Source organism: Melanerpes formicivorus, unplaced genomic scaffold (assembly GCF_026170545.1).
Source record: "Melanerpes formicivorus ecotype bairdi unplaced genomic scaffold, bMelFor1.0.p_v2 SCAF_1, whole genome shotgun sequence".
Lineage (NCBI taxonomy): Eukaryota > Metazoa > Chordata > Aves > Piciformes > Picidae > Melanerpes > Melanerpes formicivorus.
In genome coordinates, this window is record NW_027142353.1 from 19176147 (window position 1) to 19199580 (window position 23434).

The window sequence follows — 23434 nt, forward strand, 5'->3', positions numbered from 1 at the left end:
AATAATCTGTGGATGGTGTGTGGTTCAGGCTGGTTTTTTTATTTGAATTTAGTTTTTTATTAATAAGATACAAACTCATGTGACATCATTTTGAAGAATGTGATAAATGTTTCATGCTTGCTTACAGAAATATTTTTTATTGTTTTGGGTTTGTTTCTTGGTTGGTTTGTGGGGTTTGGTGTTTTGTTTTTTTTTAATTAGAGAGTGGTGAAGCCCTGGAATGGGTTGTCCAGGGAGGTGGTTGAGGCCCTGTCCCTGGAGGTGTTTAAGACCAGGCTGTATGAGGCTCTGGCCAGCTTTATCTCGTGTGAGGTGTCCCTGCCCATGGCAGAAGGGTTGGAACTAGATGATCCTTGTGGACCCTTCCAACTCTGACTGATTCTATGATTCTATATGTGCTGTGGATCAGAACATGGGGTGTTTTACCAGTTTCAAAGACATGTTAGTTCTCCTCTTGAGGGCATTTACATCAGATGGCCTTTGACCGATGTATTTTATAAACAGTGCCTTGGATGCTCTGCAAACATTCTTCTAATGCTTCTGAGATCTTTTTTACATTAAATGTCTGAAAAAAGATAATGTTCTCGCATGAAATTTGAGGTGCTGACACAAGAACTTACTGAATTCTTAATTATTTGGTTCATTATGTCAAAGAAGAGTGAGCTTTGGCCTTGAATCTGGAATGCTGGTAACACAATAAAATCATCCACTCTTTCAAAGTGGTGATAATTCCTCTGTGGGATCTTTAAGGCTGTTGTGGGTTGGGGACTTAATTTGCAATACATTGTTTACATACTGGACTTCCTGTTGTAGGAAGCACTCATTTTTGCTCTTGGGAAGTCTGATTTGCAGCACAGGTTGTTTCTGCAGTATGCTACCAGGTGCATAGCTATAGAATTGCAAAAGCAAGAAACTGAAGGTAATGCCTTCTGACATCAGCAATTCAACTTAATGTCTTGGCTGTGTAAACAACTTTAATCAAAGTAATTGTAGATCTCTTGGCCCTGCAAGAAAGAAAATTTCAGTTAGTTTTGTCTGTCCAAAAGTACCTTTAAGCATTTAAGATCTACTGTTGAGGTAAAGTCTGATTCCTCTATTGTTCAGGAGAACATCTTTAGACTATAATTCAGGTAGTAAGAAACAGTGTCCGTCTGAGGGATTTAAGAAGAATGGCTTTTTCATCACTATTTTCTCTGTACCCTAAAGTCTTTCTGACCCCAAACAATGGCTACAAGACTCACAAAAGGTTTTCTTCCTTCCATAGTTGCCTTGGCAATGATTGCCAGTCACAGAGACTCTTAAGATAAAAAGCATAGTGGTTCTACTTTATGTAGTAAGCAGCTGACCCCAGTTAATCCTTAGCACATACATTTCTTGGCAGATCTAGGAGTGGCTTCTGTTTCAGCTTTATCATCTCTCCTGATAAGGCCTCCTGTATCTCCAGTATCTGGATGTTTTATTGGGTCTCTCTCAATGATTTTGTTTAGCACAATTTATCCACAGATGATTTTACTGTTAGAATATTGGCTAGGTTTAGAACGTCTTCCAGACTACTGTACTACAGCTTTCCAAAATGTATTCCTGAAGCCACAGGTCAGGAAAATGGACTCAAGGATGCCCAAGGATGACCTCCTCTGCAGAATGACATTAGTAAAAGGAATTTTTCATCGTCTTCAAGCTTTCCAGTTATAATGGGCTGCATCAAAGGGTATATGTGCAGTGGTAAAAATCTCATCTCCCTCTAAAAGTTACAAGGCCAGAGATCTCATGATCTTCCAGATCTAGTCCTTTTCTTCACAGTGGGCTGTTTCATGAATGTGCATCAAGCTTAGAGCTTGTCTGGGCTGTTGAACTCCATCACCCAATAAAGTTTATTTGCTCTTCCCATTGATTCAAGTTTGTACCTCAGAGGCATGATTTAAAGCCTCTCATTTGTCAGCCTCTTGCTATCTAGGAACTTGTTAAATATCCTTCTTCTTTGATATTCCAGAATGAAAAGTATATCCTGCCAGCACACAGTTCCTTACAGGAATCCACACGTGCTCTGATGTGGGATTCATGTGTGTACCATGTCACCCAAGTCCTTCTCCAGTTGACTGCTTTTCCCATGTGAACTTACAAGTTAACCCAGCCTCCTTCTGAGCAGACTGTTCAGTTAGAATGATCTCTGCCTTCTGGAAAGCTTTGCATAATTAATATATTCAAGGTCCTTGCATCAAAATCTGATTATTCTTTTATTCACACCACACGTGGTGCTGCTTGTATTATAAAGAGATTAACGTTCTTTTGGTCCTAAGTGTGTCCTTCTAGTATCTTTTAGTCCTAAACTATTACTAAGTGTAAGAAACAGGGCAAAATATCAGAAAGAAGTCAGACATTTTAGGACTATGAACTGCAGTCTATTTACCCTGTGGCAACTTTGTGCTAGTTGTAGGGTTGTCTTCTTTGGAGATGCCCCACCAGGCAGTCAGTGTCACTCTGCTGGTGTCCTTTTGTTCTGTGTTTGCTGTAGTCCTGATCATGTGTGACTGAGGTATTTCCTCTTACCATTGCTGAGTGTAAAGAATGTGGATTTCTCAAAAGATTATTCATACCACTTACACACTTTGCAGCTTTCTGAGAATTCAATTTGGTGTTAGGGGAATGGTATAAACTTTTTTTAATGTGTTGGAGATTTGAGACCTGTCTCACTTGTTCTTAAAGATTATGAGGAATATTATTTTTATACTTTTTAAAGTATATTTTTAAAAAATACCAAAGCAGAAGAAAAATTAATAGGAGTGACTCACACCATCTAAATATATGAGGAATGACTCACCTGAAAAAAAGGATTATTGAGGGGAATCTTCAACTATATCAAGTCATACTGTAACCATGCAGCTAAGGCAGCCTTTGCAGTTCTGAGATTTGTGAAGCAGTGCTGTGAGGGAGACTGCACATGTGATTTAAAGCAATCCTCCTAAGATTTGGTATTCAAAGCAAGCAACGAATGCTGTGCAGCAGAAACAGAAAACTCATGGACAATGTACCTCAAAGATACAGGGTAGCTTATAGGAAGAGTAGTTGGATGAATTTAAGGAATAATTCATCACCTGTTTAGGAAAAACACTTGGAAAATCCCATCACTACAGACCACTGAATGTTATGAGAGTATTCTGGGAAAGGCTGCCATTCCCCAGCCTTGTCTTTTGCTGTTGATTGCTGCTGCTGACAAGAAGATACTGGGCTAAATACACGGCTTGGCCTGGTATGGTCATCTCTATTTATGTTCGGTCAGTATTTTAGAACTTCTGTTCAGCTCAGCAAACAATGGGGCTATGCAGACATTCCTTACCTTGAGAACAGGCATTGGTTCTTGAGATGTAGAATGCACATGGATGAAATTTCAGAAATAACTTGCTGGTTTTTAAAAATAACCAATTCCCAAAGTATTTTGGCTGTGTGTATTTCTGATTATTGCTTTGATAAAACTATTGGAGGCTGTAGTTTTTGCCATTGTTTGTCTTGAGTGACTTGGGTACAAAGTGTTGCTCTCTCAAAAGATTTTGGTATCATAGGCATATACACTGGGAGTAGAATTTAAGTGTATTCAGTTAGTTGGATGAGTCTGTCTTTTCTTACCATTGATTCTTTGTGGTCTTAATGGTTATGTGGTAGTATTTTATTTCTAGTGAATGTATATTTTTTTTTTTTATGTAATAATTCTGGGTGTTCCTTTTTAGACTTTCAGAAGAAATTTCAACAGAAGAGAAGGAAAAGAAAAATGATGTTCTGAACATTTTTTCAGTTGCTTCAGGCCATTTATATGAACGCTTTTTGAGGTAAGGAAAGGGAGAAAACAACCAATTTCAGAGGGATACTCTAATTGTTCATCCTAAAATTAAACAGCTTAGAGAAACTGACTTTTTTACCAAGGTGCAAAGAATGAATTGTCAAAACATAGAAGAGCTCTGTACAGTGAAGATGAAGTTCATGTTTGTTTGACAACAAGGTGATTCAACATACAGAGGCTCTTCAAAAACCAAAAAATATTTTCCATGTTGTTCATGAGTGCATGAACAAAATGTGAATATAAAGGATGTTCAGCCTCTCTTTACAGTCTCAGAATCATAGAATGGTTTGGGTTGGAAAGGACCTCCAAAGGTCATCTAGTCCACCCCCCCTCCTTGCAGTCAGCAGGGACATCCTCCACTAGATCGGGTTGCCCCAGAGCCCTGTGGAGCCTGGCCTCGAATATCTCCAAGAATGGGCCCTCAACTACCTCCCTGTGCAACCTGTTCCAGTGTTCCAATACCCCCATGGCAAAGAACTTCCTCCTAATGTCCAACCTGAATCTCTTCTTCTCTAATTTAAAACCATTGCTCCTCATCCTATCACTTTGTAAACAGGCCCTCTCCAGCCTTCTTGTAGGCCCCCTGCAGGTACTGAACGGCCACTATGAGGTCTCCCCAGAGTCTTCTCCATTCTGAACAACCCCAGCTCCCTCAGCCTGTCCTCATAGGAGAGGTGTTCCAGCCCCCTGATCATTTTTGTGGCTCTCCTCTGGACCTGCTCAATCAGTTCCATGTTGTTCTTGAGGGCACCAGAGGTGGACACAGTACTCCGGGTGAGGTCTTACCAGAGTGAAGTGACAGAGTTGCCTCTCTGTCTGCTGGCAATGCATCTTTTGATGCAGCCCAGGATGTGATTTGCCATAGCAGTAGTGACTTTGGTAGAGTTGTGCCTATTTGTTTAGTCCAAAGTTTGGATACTGTAGTATGCAGGTATGGCCTTACTCTTACCTCAGTGTTCACTGAGTGAGTAACGATTGCTTTGAAGCAATTCTTACCGGATTGCCTAATCAGCTCACGACCACCTCTGTGATTATTTTTTTATTGATTACCCTAAAATGGGATTTCACTATTTTTTCATGCCCTTTTTTTTTGGACAGTAGTATTTTGTAGGTATTGGCACAGACTGAATATTTGCATTTCTTTCCTTCAACCTACAACAACCTTCCTCAGGGACTTACTATTTTAAAGGGAAAAACAAAACAAACACAACATTTTGCATGTTTCTTTACCTATTTTAAAGTTTATTATTTCTTGAGTTTTAAGGCAGACTTGACCTCTTGTAAGGTTTTTAAGGCATTGCTTATATGTCTGGTTACACCAAACAAATGCCACAATAATAAAAAAAGATGAGCTCAAAATATGATTCATGTCGTTATCAAGCGTTTTCTGAAGAGGATCTTAACTTGAGCTATGCTTTCTCTTTTCCACTGTTTTTCCTTTCAGCATTTTATCAAACTTAACAAATAGGACTTTATTAAACTTAACTGTAGGAAGGACATTGAGGTACTGGAACATGCCCAGAGAAGGGCAATGAAGGGCCTGGAGCACATGGTCTGTGAGGAGTGCCTGAGGGAGCTGGGGTTGGGTCTGGAGAAGAGGAGACTGAGGGGAGACTTTATCACTCTCTACAACTACCTGAGGGAGGGGGAGGTTTAGGCTAGATGTTAGGAAAAAATTCTTCACTGAAAGGGTTATCAAACACTGTGATGGAGTGTCAGACTCCGGAGGAGTTCAAGTTGTGTGTGTACCTGGTGCTTGGCAACATGGTTTAGGGTTAACCCTTCGGTACTGGGTCAAAGGTCGTACTGGATGATCTTTGAGGTCTCTTCCAACTGGACGTATTCTGTGATTCTATTTCTAAAACAAGTTATCTCAGTAGCCAAGGTAACAGCAGGTATTAGTTGTTATTTTATCAGGCATTTCCCTTAGAATAACACTTTTTAACAGATCCACTTTTGAAATTGTTCCAGTATAGCTTAGCCAAGCTGTATTGAATAAACCTATCTCAAAGCAATCTTGCATTCATGTTCTTTAAAGCTTTTTTCTTATTAGAAGTAGACAGAAATTTCTGCTTAAACTGGGTTAAAGAAAATTAATACTTAGAGAGCCTTAGGTGCAGCTGAAACTTAATGACCTGTCTGTATTTGTTTGTTTATTGTAGACTTGTATTTCCACAGAATTATGATGCTTTCTGTCCTACGTCATACAAAAACACCAGTTAAATTTTGGTTTCTGAAAAATTACCTCTCCCCAACATTTAAGGTAGGAGAAGCATACATTTCTTATTTAAAATTTTAAGTAGTTTGTTGTTTTCAAATGAAAAAAAAAAAAAATACAAGTGAGTAATTATATATATATGTAAATTGATATATAACAAATGGTGTATATATCATATATAAAAATATATGTATTTTATGTAAAATTATATAAAATATTTGTATTTATGATATAAAATACATGTTTATATAAAATATGTATTTTTATATATTTTTAATTATATGTATAATAATATATATAATTAAAATTAAGTTTCCACAGTTGGCAATTATCTCTGAATATATTAAATACCAGTGGTTCTAGGTGGTTCTTTTCTGGAACCCAAGGCCCACTTAGGGTGATTTATTCTGATAGTCTCTGAACTTGAATGAAATGCCTTTTGTATTTGCATAGCTACTGCTAATAAATGTTCTAAAAGAATAATTTCTGTATTTTGTAAGGCTGCAACTTTGGCTCCACATTCCCTCATTTTCCTTCTGGGTGTGTTGCAGGCATGTCCAACTAACAGTTTTGTGGTGGTTGTTCTTCTAGGATGTTATTCCTTACATGGCTAAAAAGTATGGCTTTAAGTACGAGTTAGTACAGTACAAGTGGCCCCGCTGGCTTTATCAACAGACAGAAAAACAGAGAATTATCTGGGGCTACAAAATTCTTTTTTTGGATGTTCTTTTCCCTTTGGCTGTGGATAAAATAATATTTGTTGATGCTGACCAGGTAAGAGAACATGATATTATCTAAACGTATGATAAAATAATTTGAGCTTACCTCGATGCAATTTCATACCTTGTGGCCATTTTATCCAAATGTTGGTTTCTTAAGACTATTGCAGTTGTATGAGCAGAACATTCTGATGGAGAATGTGAAATGAAAATTTTGCTGAAGTCATGTAGAAATTAACACTCTAATCACACTGAATTGCTCAAATTGGCCCTGATGCCTGGGGTGAGAAAAAGCACCTGGAGAGGTATGTGCAATCTAAAGGTGCATTTAACCTAATGCCTGTTCAGATGATTCAGTCTGCTGGATGGTTGTAAGAGGGCTTTTCCACTCGCAGCAGAAGAGGTCTGAGGTGATGACAAAGATGAATCCTGCCTCTTTTGTTCTTAAATTTTTATGCAGTCTTCAGAGCACTGGAACAGGCTGCCCAGAGAGATGGTGGAGTCTCCACGTCTGGAGGTGTTCAAAACCTGCCTGGGCACTTTTCTGTGTGACCTTCTTTAGGTGAACCTGCCTTGGCAGGGGGGTTGGACTTGATGGTCCCTTCCAACCCCTACCATTCTGTGTGTGTTACATAATTTACTGAAAGGTAACAAACTGTCTCAAACAGATGAGATGAGACATTGAGGAATCTATCAAATGGTTATTAAAAAACTCAGAACAAATATTACTTATTTTGTTCTTTTTCTGAAACTAGAGAATAGATTTCATTTAGATGTAGCAATTCAGACTGAAACTTTTAGCAGTTTCACCCAGGTACAGTGGTACTGCTTGTCTGTCCTAAGTACTCTTAAGGATTTCTTTGTACTCCAAAACAGCTAAAACTTTTCTACCTCTGGTAAATGAATTAGTAGGCTTGGACAGAAGAAGGATTCATTAGTAAACAAAGGATAATTGCAAAATGTCCTTATAACCTAGTTTTAAAACCACATGACTACTAGATAGAAGGGTTTTCAAATGATGCATTAATTTTGGAATGCCCAGGTAATAAATAGGAAGGATTTTTTAGAGGGAAGATGCACTGTAGGTTTTGAAAGTTTTACTTTTGTGTGAAAGAATTTAATATCAGGTGACCAGAAACAGTGGCCTATAAGTTAAAAATGCTTTGCATTCTTTATATAGTTTGCTTATTAAATGTGTTCCATAGATGGCCACAGAATAAACATTTTTTTTCCTTGAACAATAATTTGCTAAGTGCCATCCAGTTAAATACTTTAGTTATAATCCATTGCTGCAGCATCTCAGTTTTGTTTAGGTTTTTAATGAAAATTAAACTTTGAGAAGGTTGCTGCAATAACTTATCTTCATGTGCACACCTTAAAAACAGTATTAACTCACAACCTTAAATGTATCTTTATTTAGATTGTGAGAAGTGACCTAAAAGAACTCAGAGATCTAGATCTGAATGGAGCTCCCTATGGATACACACCTTTCTGTGACAGCCGTAAAGAAATGGATGGGTACCGCTTCTGGAAATCAGGTTACTGGGCATCACATCTTGGGAAAAGGAAATACCATATTAGGTAAGGATAAACCCTTACATGTCTTTATGCAGTTTGTGAATTAGATTAAAAGAACCATAGAATAGAATCATAGAATCAAAAAGGTTGGAAAAGACCTCGGAGATTATCAAGTCCAACCTATCACCCAACACCTCATGACTAACTAAACCATGGCTTCAAGTGCCACATCCGGTCTGTTTTGGAATACCTCCGGGGACAGCACACTCCAGTGGCCAATAACTCTTTCTGTGAAGAATTTTCTCCTTATTTCAAGCCTAAACCTCCCCTGGCACAGCTTGAGATTGTGTCCTCTTGTTCTAGTGCTGGTTGCCTGGGAATAGAGACCAACCCCCACCTGGCTGCAACCTTCCTTCAGGTAGTTGTAAACAGCAATAAGGTCTCCCCTGAGCCTCCTCTTCTCCAGGCTAAACAACCCCAGCTCCCTCAGCCTCTCCTCACAGGGCTTATGCTCGAGACCTCTCCCCAGCCTCATTGCCCTTCTCTGGACATGCTCAAGAGTCTCAATGTCCTTCTTAAATTGGGGGACCCGGAAGTGGACACAGTACTCAAGGTGTGGCCTAACCAGTGCTGAGTACAGGGGCAGAATGACTTCCCTGCTCCTGCTGGCCACACTATTTCTGATACAGGCCAGGATGCCATTGGCCTTCTTGGCCACCTGGGCACACTGCTGGTTTATGTTCAGCCAGCTGTCAACCAGCCCCCTCAGGTCTCTTTCTGCCTGGCTGCTCTCCAGTCACTCTGTCCCAGGCTGTAGCACTGCATGGGGTGGTTGTGCTCTCTGAATGAGGAATAGGGAAGAGCTGCTGCAGGTACTTTGTGGATGCCTTTTGGCTCTGCAGTTCCTTTATAAACAAGCACTAAAGAGTGCTCAGAAATACAGTGGTGGTTTAGAGAAAAATCCCAAATACAGTTCTTGTACCTGAAGAGATCCTAACAGGAAGGCTGCAGATGGACTTTTAATGAGTGTGTCTAGAGACAGGACAAGGGGGAATGGTTTGAAGCTGATGGAGAGCAGGGTTAGACTGGACCTTAGGAAGAAGCTCTTCAATAAGAGGGTTGTGAGACACTGGAATAGGCTATGCAGGGAGGCTGTGAATGCCCCCTCCATGAGGGTATTCAAGGCCAGGTTGGATGAGGCCTTCAGCAGCTGAGTCTAGTTGAGAGGTGTCTCTGCCCATGGTGAGGAGGTTGGAGTAGATGATCTCTAAGGTTCCTTTCAACTTGAGCCATTCTATGATTCTGTGAATTCCTTAGAGGTAGCAGCTGGGGGTTAATCAGGCTAGCAGTCTTTCCTGGAGAGAGGTTTTGTGTGTCTGGCTAAAGAAAGAAAGAAGCCAAAGGACACCCAGCAGAAAACAATAAACCCCAATCAGGCTGTGTGTGGGAAACATCTCTCACTTAAAACACTGCAGTAATATTTGACCACCCTGAAAGCCCCTTCAGCTTTTGTGCTGGGTCAGCTTTAGGCAGTTGTAAGATATTGAAGTGATGCTGGGGAGCATTCAATGCAGCTGGCATGGTCTTGGCATTGATGGCTGAGGCATTCAAAAGCAATTGCCCTGTAGTCATCCTCCGCAAGAGATGAGTAAGGCAGGAATTCTGATGACATGTTGAGTTAACTTTTTTATTGTTGCTTCAGCTCCTTTTTTAAAAAATCCTTTAGGATTGGAACAGCTTTTGCTTTCTTGGTTTTTTTATTAATATTATGAAAAAAGTGAAACTCCACAATGTTAATTTTTTTAATTATTTTTTATTTTTAAATCTTTTAGTGCTTTATATGTTGTTGATCTTAAGAAGTTCAGAAAGATTGCAGCTGGAGATAGGCTTCGGGGACAGTACCAGGCTCTTAGTCAAGACCCAAACAGTCTGTCAAATCTGGATCAGGTATCCATGGGATTCAGCAGTTTGGGGGTTATTTTTCTTTACCTTTCTCAATATGCATGGAATTATTTTGTATTTCACTGTGTATGATACATAACTCTGAAATTCTTTGTCCTTTACTGTTATTCTAGCATGTTTTCAGGTGTGCATGTGAGCACAGTTCAGAAAACTGAACAGTAAGTGATGACTACTTCAAAAATTTGTTTAATATAAAAACGTGAGGCAAAACCAATGTAGAGGACTGCTACATTTCTAATTGTTCTGTGTATTTCTAGTTTTCTAACAATAACTCTATATTCTGACAATGGTTATTATATTCTTACTCAGCAAGAGGTTTTTCCTCATTCTTCTTCTTTTCCATTAATGTAAATCATTTTTTTCTGTAAGCTATAAGTGCTCATGCACTCTGGTGTTTTCTGTACATAATCACACTGGAGTGACTGTAGTCTTCATTTCCATAACTCTCACCAATTTTTAAAGCTAGGTGGGGTTAAGTCAGGGTGCAAATCACAAGCATGTAAGTAGATTCCAGATGTACTAAACATACTTACCTGTATGTCATTAGTAGCGCTTCTTTAACACAGTGGAAGATTGATTATACAGCTCAACAATTTTTTGCCTGATTAAATCATACTTTCCACTTTTTATGTTTGTCTTTGGGTGAGCTCCAGAAGGCTTCAGAAGTGAGATGGTTCCTGCTTTTGCAGTTGTGTGATTTAGTAATTCCACAAGGAAAACATTTTTATCTGCCTATAGCAGTAAGGGGATCCAGTGGTAGCAAAGCCCACATCTCTCAGTGCCTGCATTCCACCCCCTTACTCTGCAAGCAAGTTTCTCTTCTTTAAATACATTACTGCCACTTGAGGTTGTGTTGTTTTTTTTTCCCTGAGATAAAATTAAAAGCTGAAAAAAGCAGTGGACAAAGAAAAGTGGGAATACAGCTGTGCTGCACACTTCAACTGGACTGGACACAGCGAATCAGAGCAGCCTTAAGCTGTCGCTGTTAAGAGCAAAAGACTGACAAAACAGGAATAGTCATATTTACCTCCCTTCTGAACAATAAAGTGAACTGTTGGCCCTGTATCCCATCTTCCTGATGTGATTAGTTGAGTGTTTTGCAAGCATAGTTTTACCCTTTTCTTGCACAAAAACCTTTAAGATTTGGAAGCAGCCTACTGAGCTTCCACCATAATGCTGCTTTTCAGAAATATTAATTAGTTTTATCTAATGTTCTCAAAATATCAATATTGTACATCTTCCCATTTGATGATTCTTGTATTTTCAATTACAGCATTAATGCATAAGAGCAGGTAGCTCTTAAAAGGTTGTTAGATCAAATTGGAAGCTGCTTCAGTGTCAGCTACTCCTCCCTCAGCACCTCAGTGCTGTGAGCAGGTTTTAGGGCAGCTAAATCTTGGCAGAGTGGAATTGAAATTACTTTGGAAAGGGAAATATTTCAAAGTAATATGCTTATAGTCATCTGCTTTCTGACTGTATCGATAGGAGTCAACTTTCTGTCTTCATTGCTGCTACTTTGCACCAAGCAGAGCATAATTTCTGCAAATGCAAACCACAGTGCAATATATTTTACAAGACTCCTGGAGAGCTCTATCCACTGATAAGGATGCATTAGGATAAATTTGTATTTTTTATTTTATTTTAAATGCCTGACTGGAGTGCTCACAGCCCTTCTGAAAGAAGAGGCAGTTTCTGCTCTTTGCTAATGTGCCAGCACTGCTCTCCTCATGGGTGGTAGTTAAAGTTATACTAATATGAACTACAAACTAGAATCAGAACGGGGCAAAAAATGTACTGTTACATGCCAAGAATAGTAAGTGTAGAAATCTTAGGGAGGAAAAATTACAAGTTATAAAAACTAGACTTCCAGTACAGCAATGTCTAATTGTTATTTTTAAAGAGAGGCATGGAAATGTCTGTATAGAGATGACAAGATGAATACTTGACAGGTCCTTACACTGATAGCAATTCAATAAAATGCAGGAAATTAACCATCTTGTTCTGAATTTACAGAATACAGATCAGTGGAAAGGAATGTTAGAGTAGAGTAGAGTAGAGGGAAAATGTTTTTGTATGTTTAAATTTAGGATTTATTTTCTAATAAGGATGCTGCTATAGAGGAGTTCCCCTTTGAAGTTTTGAGTGTCCTTGAGAAAAGTTAGGGAAACGCATGACCAATATATAGAAATGGTAACAGGCTGAGATACTCTGCTGGTAAATAGTCACCTGATAACCAGTTGTATTCAATTCAATGCTAATTTATGATTTTACAAAACTGATACAGGACCTTCCCAATAATATGATTCATCAAGTAGCTATTAAGTCACTCCCTCAGGAATGGCTGTGGTGTGAAACCTGGTGTGATGATGAATCCAAGAGAAAGGCTAAAACAATAGATTTGGTGAGTTGATTTTAATTAGTTTTATAGATTAAAACCTGTGCTGTAATTTCGGTGTCTTTTGAGATATGCATGTATGGTGTCATGGGGGCAGCCTTGCTGGAAGGCACTGCATCACGACTTCCCTTCCCTTCCAATACAGCAGCTCTTCTCCTTTGAGACCTCTTCCACTTGCTCTGTACCGAAGTCACTTGTGTTGAAGCTGAAGACTGTACTGAAAAACTAAGTGTTGCTGTCTATAACTGGACAAGATTGCACAGGTTTTTCACACCTGGACATGTATTTTCTTTCCCTTTTTTCCATATTCAGACAGATTAGTGGAACTCTGAAGTATTGTTACCTGGCTATGGTATGCTGCTATCGTACTCTGTACAAAGAAGATTTCTCCAGAACCTGCTGTGTAGGGGTCTTAATATTATGATCATGGTTTTCTCTGTCTATTTCACCACTGCAAATTGGAGATAACACAGAGCTTAAAAAGTGTAATGCTGAGGAGGCTATCCACATTTAGAAAGAAAGTGTCTTTATTTGGGAATTGAAACAGAGAAAGAAAATGCTCTTCTCTGTCATCATTACCTCTGTCCCCTTTCCCTCCCCCCCCATTCTTAGTTTTTGCAACCCACACACTGTAAATGATACTTCAAAGACGTCATTCTGAACAAATACAGACAACTGGAATCTGGAGCAAATATTCAAAATGCATATAGTTCTGTTTCCTTGGGCAGTGACTGGCTGGAAAGCAGCCCTGAGGAGAGAGACTTGGGGGTGCTGGTGGATGAGAAGCTCAACATGACCTCTCAGTGTGCACTTGCAGCCCAGAAAGCCAACCAGATCCTGGGCTGCATCAAGAGAAGTGTGGCCAGCAGGTCAAGGGAGGTGATCCTCCCCCTCTACTCAGCTCTGGTGAGACCCCACCTGGAGTACAGTGTCCAGTTCTGGAGCCCCTATTACACGAGAGATATGGAGGTGCTGGAAGGTGCCCAGAGAAGGGCCACAAGGATGATCAGAGGGCTGGAGCACCTCTCCTATGAGGAAGGACTGAAGGAGTTGGGGCTGTTCAGTCTGCAGAAGAGAAGGCTCCGAGGTGACCTAATTGTGGCCTTCCAGTATCTGAAGGGGGCCTACAGGAAGGCTGGGGAAGGACTTCTCAGGCTCTCAGGTAGTGCTAGGACTAGGGGGAAAGGAATGGAATGAAGCTGGAGGTGGGGAGATTCAGGCTGGATGTGAGGAGGAGGTTCTTCACCATGAGAGTGGTGAGACCCTGGAATGGGTTGTCCAGGGAGGTGGTTGGGGCCCTGTCCCTGGAGGTGTTTAAGCCCAGGCTGGATGAGGCTCTGGGCAGCCTGATCTAGTGTGGGGTGTCCCTGCCCATGGCAGGGGGGTTGGAACTGGATGATCTTTGTGGTCCCTTCCAACCCTGACTGATACTATGATTCTTTGTCTCTTTACAGTTGTTAAAATAAGGGTTTTTTTGTGCACAAAAGATGGGTGCTCAAGAATGATTGAAATTAAGTGACTAGTGCTTCTTTCAGTCTGCTTTACTATTTATCCCTCTTCATGATGATTTCCATTGATGGTATTTTTTTGGAAGTAAATCAGTACATTTTCTAGACAACACTAGAGGAAGCATCACAAACTGTATAAAAAAACATTAAATTCAATTTCAGTATGCCTAAATCTTTGTAGTCTTGTGCTAGCTGTCTCTGCTCTCCATGTCAGGAGCATGTGGGGAAAATAGAAGCATTTAATATTAGTTATTTAAACAGGGTTTGGTTTTATTTAATGAACATCAAGGTAACTGACCGTGCACATTGTCCTTCGATTAAACTGTAAATGCTGAGAGAATAATTTTAGGTGTGTCCCTTAGAAAGGTAGTGTGGGAGCTTGAGGCTTAAGGACTGCAAAGTTATAGACCTCCAGAGGGGCCAGTGTCCAGGTGGTGGACCAGACGATGTATTTCATATGCCTAAGTTCCTGCATCCCTATAAATCTGGCTGCAAAACCAACTTCGGTTTTGCCTCCCTTTCTCCTCCTGGGAAGGACATGTAGGCTCTTACCTCTCTTGACAGGGGAGTGAGGCCTGGTTGTCAGCCTTGGCAATGCTGCCAACTAGGCCTGGAGCTGTCTAATTGGGGCCTGGTGTTGCTTGTCTGAATTTTGTGCTGCATCACAATGGTGTGGTATGGAGAGCAGAGAAGCTTGGTAGGGAAGGGACATGAGAGCTTGTGTTTGTAGCTTGGTTTGAAGGGAGGCTTGTGTGAAGCTTTGGCTAAATGAGTTTCTGTGTTAAGCCCAGACTCTGGATTTTTGTGTATTCTATATGCTTCACTATACTTTGTGCTGTTGCATATAGTTGTGAACAGCACTTCCATTTAACCTTTTCGATACTATTCAATCCTTTGTGAGAGCAATTTTCTTTTGCCCCTTTTGGAAGAGGTGAAGGAATAATCTGGCCCCCTCTAAACCACAACCGGTGTTTTGTTTACATCTAGTATGTTTTGAACTTTCAGTGCAACAATCCCCAAACCAAAGAACCAAAATTAAAGGCTGCTGCCCGGATCGTTCCTGAATGGGTTGATTATGACTCTGAAATACGGAATTTAATACAGCAACTTGAAAAAGAGAAGAAAAACCTAACATCTTTCTTTCAAAAAGGTAATTTGCATGTATACTCAGCTCTTAGCTTTTATGAAATTAATATTAATATAGCTGAAATTAAGATTGGGATCAGTAGGCACAAATACTCTGTGTAATTTTCCCTGCTCTGAGAGATATTTGTGTGGGTTTTAAGAGTCGTGTGATGCCTCTTTAAGTAAGAGTTACATTAAAAGGGTAAAAGTTTTTGTTTCATGCCAGAATCTAAGAGAAAATGTGGTTGTGTCTGATTATTGGAGCTCAAACAAAACCAACCCTTCCACAGCATTTGATCTTTCGAGGTGCCTTCCAACCCCTAACATCGTGTGATTCTGTATTTTAAATGGGGTTAGTTAAATAGCACAATGGGGAGAAAAACCAAGACTCTTACGGGTCTTCCAACAAGACTTGACTTCTTGAAGTAATGAGACCAGAAAGAAAGGGATCTTAGCTTTCAAGGTTGAACAAAAACTTAGCAGATAAATATTCTAAAGTCTTGAGTTGGAGAACAAATTCACTTTTTGTTTAAAGAATCATTCATAGTTTTTGCTCTTTGTGAAAACATAGTCAACTTTGAGCTCTAAAAGTGAAGTTGCTGAACAGACTGATGGGTTGTGACTAGAAAGTAAGGGGCTGTCCTTGCATTTTACAAAACAAGTCATCAAGTCTTTGTTAAACTAGGTTTTACAATTCTCCTTTTTCCTTTGGTTACAGGCCTTAAGCATGATGAACTTTAGTGCAGCCTGTAAACAGCAATGATGACAGCTCAGTGGCCTTCTGCAAAAGACTGAATGGGAGTTTAAAATGTTACATTGGCACTACTTGAAACATGTGGTGTGAAGTCAAATATTTTATAGCTTCAAGTGTTTTTTAACAGGTTTTAAATTAAATGCAAAACCAAAAGAGAAATCTACAGGTACTTGATTTGTTTGTTTTTGTTGGTTGGTTTGTTTTTGTTGGTTGGTTGTTTTGTTTCATTTTCAACCAGTGTAGAGTAGCTTTTGTGATTTCCTTCATTTTCTTTTTCATTCACTTGCCCAGAGGACTTTAGAACATGAAGAACTGTGTTCAACATTTCAAAGATACAGTGTCAGTCTGGGGGAGGACACACCCCAGAACTCAAGTGGCTCAGTTGGTAGCACATATAGACCCTTAATGGGAAAGTCACGAGTTCAAGCCTGCAGTGGGCAGCAGTGTCCTCCCTACTCCAGTCAAGGAGGTCTGTGGTGACAGGTTGGACTTGATGATCTTTGAGGTCCCTTCCAACCTTAGGAATACTGAATCTAAATACGTACATGAAGCCTGATTTGTGCATGTTACATGCATTAAGCAAACATATTTAAATGCAAACAATTCTTAGTTCCATGTCCATAGTTTAGTCCCTGGAGGAATGCTGTGGTCACAGGAAAAATAAATCAATTTAAATCTCAGTGTAGCAAAGGCAACAGAAAAAAGAAGCTTTTGTAATTTAGCCCACACCAATGTAATTCAACTTGGAAGGCTCCTAAAGCAAGGAATGTCCCCTTTCATTTATGATGCAGGGCTGCTGGACTCTTGATTATTATTTTTTTTAATTTAATATTAAATTGATACTTTTGGTCACTTAAATAGTATGTCATAAAATTCCTCTAGGTTTTTTTGGGTAAGCTGATTTTCCAGCCAGGACACATGGCATTGGAAGGTCAGTGCCTGAAAGCTGTTTCCACTCAGTTTTACCATGATCCTGTTTAAAACTGAAAATAAAACAATAAAGAATGTGACCATTTTGACCATCAGTGGGGTCTCTTCTAACTTTATAAACAAACACTCACAAAACTCTGGCTTTACTGGGCTGCTGACATTTTGATCCCACAAAAATTGCAGCGAAAAGTGCTTGCAGTAGGAACTTGGAAGCGGGGAATTTTTTCTTGAACTGGAATCTAGTGCCTTAAATGCTGCAGCCTCTGTTCTTTAGGCAAACAGTGACCAAAACTCCTTGTAAAAACAGCTTTATGCCATCTTTCAGTCTAAATGCTTGAAATGATAAAAGATGAAGTGATTTGCACTGTGGGTGAATTCACGATGACTTGCATAGTATTTCCATGCCAGCAAATAACTGAATAAGCCGTAAGACAAATGAAGCCTGGTTTGTATGTACAAACATTGTCCTAAGGTGCTGGTTGTTTAAAATCTCATTGTTATTACAATCTAGAGTTTAAAATCATGCTTTGCTGATATTTTTCAAGTCTTGCTAAAATGAGATGTGCAAATGTATTTATAGCTTTTCTATATTTTGTTCTTGTACTGCCTTTATGCATTTTGAACAGTTTTAACGTTTCCTGCATGGACCTCAAAAGATGCGTTGTGGCCATTGGTTTTGTATGAAGCACCCAGCCAGGTACTTCCTGTGTAACCCAGTAGCAAGAGTCAACAAATCCTCATGGCAGTTCTCTTGACATTTCACTGCCAGATCTGTTTTGTTATACTTGTTCTCCCACATAATTTTGTAAGGATATTGGGCAGCAAGATGAATGTGTCTGGGTTTGTTCAGCCTTCGGAAGAAGGCTTAGGGGAGAAGTTATTACCATATACCACTTCATAAAGGGTGGCAACCATGATGATGCAGACTCCCTTTTTTAGAATAGAATAAACCAGGTTGGAAGAGACCTTCAAGATCATCATGTCCAACCCGTCATCCAACACCACCTAATCAACTAAACCATGCAGCCAAGCACCCCATCCTGTCTCCTCCTAAACACCTCCAGTGATGGTGACTCCACCACCTCCCTGGGCAGCACATTCCAATGGGCAATCACTCTCTGTGTAGAATTTCCTGCTAACATCCAGTCTGAACCTCCCCTGAGGGGTCTCATGGAAAATCAAGGGGTAATGGGTACAAGTTACTCCTGTGGAAAGTTCAAAGGGAGTCCAGAAGAAATTTTTTCCAGTGGAATCATCTCCCAAGGGAAGTAGTGGATTCCCCTACACTGGACAGTTTTAAGACTCAGCTGGACAGGGTGCTGAGCCATCATTTCAGCTATGCTATCACCTAGAGTCACAGAAACACTCAGGCTGGAGAAGACCGTCGGGATCACCAAGTCCAACCCCTAACTCTACAACGTTCACCCCTAAATCATATCCCCAAGCACCACATCCCAGCCACCTTTAAACACACCCAGGGTTGGTGACTCAGCCACCTCCCTGGGCAGCACCTCCCAATGCCTGACCACTCTTTCTGTGAAAAAATTTTTTCTAATGTCCATTCTAAACCCACCCAGTCACAGCTTGAGGTCATTGCCTCTTGTTCTATCACTAATTACCTGTGATTACCAGCCTCTCTACAACATCCTTTCAGGTAGTTGTAGAAAGCAATGAGGTCTCCCCTTAGCCTCCTCTTTTCCAAACTACACAGCCCCAGCTCCTTCAGTTGCTCTTCATAAGGTTTCTTCCCCAGGCCCTTCACCACCTTCATTGCCCTCCTCTGCCCTCACACTTAGAGGGGTTGGACCTGATGATCCATGGGGTCCCTTCCAACCTGGAATTGAATGATTCTAGGAACATACAACACTTTCAGTTGGCACTTCTATACCATCTAGATGGCCTTCCATTTGACTTAGCAGATGCATGTGCATCATTACAAGAAACCCAATCAAAACAAGGAAACAACTGATAGTCCACATTAGAGAAAAAATCACCAAAACACAACATTATTCAACTGCTGGCTGCTTTTTTCTTCTTTCTTTTTGTTTGATTGCTTTTCTTTTGTTTTGCTGTGCTTTTGGTAGAATTTGGGTTTGTTCTGTGTGTTTTAAGCTTGTATTTCCATGTTGGAGCTTTACTCTGCAGCCACACGTCATGTGGATCAGCCTTGGAATTCCACACTTTCAAGAGTCTATTGGAAAACTTTAAGCCAGAATTTGCAGGTTCTTCAGGGGACTTTAGTTCTCTTTAATTATAATTAACTGTGTGGGAAATTTCTGTCATGCAGTCGAAAATGTGGATAATTTCTGCACTGATTTCTTGTTCATTTAATCTGTAGCATCCTGTGCTTTTCAAAGTTGCATGACGTCTACAGGCTTTAAAAAAAGAAAGAGCTCTTGAGATTACTGAAATGATTGGAATGAGCATTTTTAGCAAAGGGAATTTGTTGGAGAGATTTTGAAGATTTAAAAGGCTTCATGCCATTTTCTTACCATTTTATATATTTATATATATATATATATGTAAAAGAAGTTTTAGAGCATTTCTTTTTCATGCATAATAATACATTCAAGGAAAGGTCTTTCCTTTTTTTGTGACTGTGCTGGGTTGAGGCAGCCCCCTTCCCCACCACTGGCAACAATAAACACTCAGACAAACGGATTGCAAAAGTGATGGAAAGTTTAAATAGAAAGCAGTGAACTTTTACAGAAAAGCAAAAGCGCAGTGACAAAGAAAGATCCCAAAACAGACCCAGAGAGATCCCATCCCCACCTGAGGGTACACCCAAAACCCCCAGGGGTCCTCCTTCCCCCCCCACTGCTAGGCTAGTCTCAGCTGGCCAGGTCTGAGACTGCCCATCCCCCCATGGCCTTGGGCCTAGCCAGGCCCAAAGCCAGGAGACATCTCCCACAGTTACCGGCTGATAGAGGAGGAAGAGAAGAGAGTGTGCTACACTCCGCACTGGATCTTATAGTGGTGCAAAGAATTGTGGTAGGAAATACTACATAATTTCCTGTGTCCACCCCTCTGGGCTGGACTTCTGGACACAGGAAGTAAATATTGCAGGGGGCACCCAGCTCAAACTGCAAGAGTGACTTCTGTTGGTTTATAAAACAGAGAGGGGTGGGTTCTGACAAATATTCACTGCTTTTCAAAGACCTTTGAGAAGCAGCACCTTGAATCATTAGCATATCATTGATATTTTTCATACCAAACCAACAGATTGTGTATGCTGTACAAAATATTTAAAAGTGCCACTGGAGAAGGGGAAAAAAATGTATGCATTAATTTCTGTTCTCCTCTTTTGTATTATATAGCCACCATTAAATACTTGGTTAATAGATTCCAAGGCAGAAAAACGGCAGCAAATCCTCAAGAGTCTTCAGTCTGAAGAAAGTGTTTGTGTTGGGAAGCAGCAGCAGTGTTCAGAGCTAGGAAAGATGCAGAGAGCGCTCACTTTCTGTTTCCAAGCTGTGTGCTCTGCCCTGTGACAGGTCAGGAAACAACTCCTGGGGGCCAGGAGTGTTTCTGAAACCTGTTTCACAGCTGGAAATGAGCAAAGTAGCATTTGAACTGTTCAGAGTTCACACAATTCATATTCATAGTACTACTTCAGTGGCTTGGCTCGGCCACACTCTTCTTCACATCAACGAGGAAGTTGAACCGAAAATGAACAGACCAGACATCAGTGCAGTGTTGGTGACAAGCCGGAGCTTTAACGATGAAAATATTTCTCAGTAAGCTTCCCTTTCACCCCTTTTGGTTTTTTTTGTAAATGTTGAAGTCACCCCCAAGGACCAGCTTCTCCTGTTCCAAAGCTTGCTCACATGACCCACATACTGCTTCCTTTGCCCTGCTCTGTTGGTTTAGAGGGCAGTTGCAGATGCCTGCTGTAAGATCCCCCTTGGAGATGACTACTCTGATCCTGTCTAAGAAGCATTCTATATGTTCAAAGTTCTCCTTACCCTAGACTGTTCTAATCCTGGGAAGTGGTTAAGGAATATTTATCATCACTTTATTTGGCCTGGCTTATTCCCCAGTTGAATCCTCTTGTTTCCCCCCACCATTCCAGTTTGAAGTCTGCCTCAGAAAGCTAGCCAGCCTGCTGCCAAAGACTGGTTTTCCTCTTCTAGACAGGTAGTTCCCATCCATCTAGTCACTGAAGAATGTCCTGTTGTCATACAAACCAAAACCCTCACAATGGTATCAGTCAGCAAACAAAAAAGTTGATTTGCAGTATACATCATCTGCTCCTGGTGGCATCCTTTCCTCTGACTGGGATAATGGAAGTGGAAAAGGGTCCTTAGAAGTGGGGAGTTCATACCCAGGGAAGGACTTCCTCAGGGGTAGAGGAGATTCAAAGCTACTCCCTTTGCTTATATATTTGCACTGATTTGGTGAGTATCATTCTTCTTGCCTACAGCTTCTGCTGATCTTCATTCAGGTGTGCTCTCAAGATGCATGGATTCAAATTCCCATTAAGCCTGCGTGCTCACGGTGAGGCTATCCTGCAGGAGGACAGTCTCAAGCCAACACTTGTCCTAGCTCTTGTTTCATTCTGAATGTGACATATTCTGGCAGCTCCTTCTGACACTTCTCAGCCAACTGCATCTTGAAGTCTGGTTGGTTCATAACTTCTCCTGAGCGCAGCAGTCGCACCTCACAGCCCCACGCAGGACTGCTGAGCTTACTTCTCTTTCTCCTGATGGAGATCTTGGTTCTGTTACCTTTGAATCCTCACACATTAGAACAAAGCATTGTGGCAGTTTCTCACCATACCTTGCCCAAACTCTTGAAAAGGATGTTTTATTCAGCTGCCAGTGTGTCGCTTTGGGCCAGCTTTGGGGCTCTGACAACTGTAAAATAGCAGTGGTGTAGATGGTTTTTAAAGACCCTCTTGCTAAATACAGATTTATTTATATTCACCTATCAGTGCTGCTGTCACAGACCTTTTTGCTTTTTTAAGCTAAAGACATGCACAAAACACACATTAATAAAACTGTATGACTAGTTAAGTGGTTGCTGACCTTTCACTATCAGGTAATGATTTTCTTCCTTTCAAAGAGATAATGGATCTATACAGATTTATATATATATGTCAGGCCTGCAAGTGCTTGATCTCTTCACCTCTGAGGTGCTTTATCTCCAAGGACACTGTGCCATGAGCTGTTTCCCAGTGTAGCAGAATGCCATTGAGCAGCATGGAGATGGCAAGGAGCTAGATTTGCACCTTGTGAAGGAGTGGTTATAGACACGGTGGCAGAGCCTGCATCCTCAACTGAGGCTAGACTTCTCAGAAAGAGACTGCCTAACCTCTCAGCACAGAGTGAAGGTGAAAGGGAAACAAAACTTCTCCCTTCAGAACACAAGAGAAAAATCACTCTCAGTGGGCTCCTTTTTTATTGCTTCCTGACACCCTCCTGTTCCAAGAAGCCAGCTGTCAGAGATGGTCCCTTTCAGCTGACTTGTCATACTGATTGTACCACTTTCAGGTATTTAACAGACTGATGACAGACAGTCACGTTGTCCACCTTTAGTGGATTGTATCATCTCTGAAATGTGAATGTTCTCCATGTCCATATGTACCTACACCTGTATGGTACCTGCATCTGTATGTGACACCTTTTTGCATCAGTGTTTGTCAGGAGCTGTAGTTTTGGCTACTCAAACGCAGGAGCCAGGCTGCTGCTCTGTTATGTGCTACCTCTCCTGTGGATATGCTGTGTAGAAACACAGGTATTTCTCCTAAACCATAACTGCACCTCTTACTGTTGGGCTTTCCTGAGGTCAAGAAGGTCAGAAGTGCTCCTCTCTGAGAGGTAGGCCACAGGAATCTCAATTAAAACCTGGCCAAGGAAAGAAGCCCTTGCTTCCAACTGCCCCCCAAATAAAATAATGAACAGAAGTGGCTGCAGAAGTTGCTTTCATCATTTCCTCAGAAATAACTCAGAATAGGCAGTCATCCTACATGTCCCACCTGCCCTCCACCACCCGGCTTCTCTCCCCAGAGTGCTGGCTGGCTGCAAGTTCAAGCCTCAGGAAAGAGGGTAGAGGGGATTCCTCCCCTCATGCCACCAGCACCCATAGGGCTGGAGGCTTTCCTGGGACATGCTGCTATCTAGAAGGCCTGGCTGTTACCTGACTTTGCCCCCAGTCTCGGAACAGAGGCAGTCTGGGACAGTTTGCCATAAGCTGCCCTCGGAGTTGAACACCTCGCTGCTCCCTGCTCTGTGCTACAAGGAGGGCAGCACCCGCAGGCAGGAACTACCTGTGTCAGGCCTGAGGGAAGGAAACCCAAGTTGCTGCTCAGGCTTGTTCCTTACTTGTTAGAGCCTGACAACTTCTGCACTGGCTGCCTAAGAAATGTTAATTTAGCCCCCAAGCCAGTGTCCTGGCAGCCTTTTACTGCATCTCTGCACAGCTGGCTTGAGCCCCAGAGAGCAGGATGAAGAAAGAAGGGCAGACACATTCAC

General features: G+C 41.0%; 1 protein-coding gene across 4 annotated transcripts in view; it reads left to right on the forward strand.

Annotated features, from left to right (window-relative positions):
- Positions 1-19891, forward strand: part of UGGT2 (UDP-glucose glycoprotein glucosyltransferase 2) — a 101763-nt gene extending 81872 nt beyond the window's left edge. Inside the window, exons 32-39 of one of the 4 annotated variants that reach the window (XM_068168158.1) lie at positions 3723-3821; positions 6011-6095; positions 6642-6824; positions 8190-8350; positions 10120-10234; positions 12534-12650; positions 15158-15302; positions 15996-19891. In XM_068168158.1, coding sequence (XP_068024259.1) covers positions 3723-3821; positions 6011-6095; positions 6642-6824; positions 8190-8350; positions 10120-10234; positions 12534-12650; positions 15158-15302; positions 15996-16018 — 928 coding nt within the window. In that variant the 3' untranslated portion in view covers positions 16019-19891. Of the gene's footprint in view, positions 1-3722; positions 3822-5994; positions 6096-6641; positions 6825-8189; positions 8351-10119; positions 10235-10362; positions 12651-15157; positions 15303-15995 lie in introns of those variants that run through there. The other 3 variants (XM_068168232.1, XM_068168312.1, XM_068168391.1) reach the window with 3 other exon arrangements.
- Positions 19892-23434: the final 3543 nt, after the last annotated feature.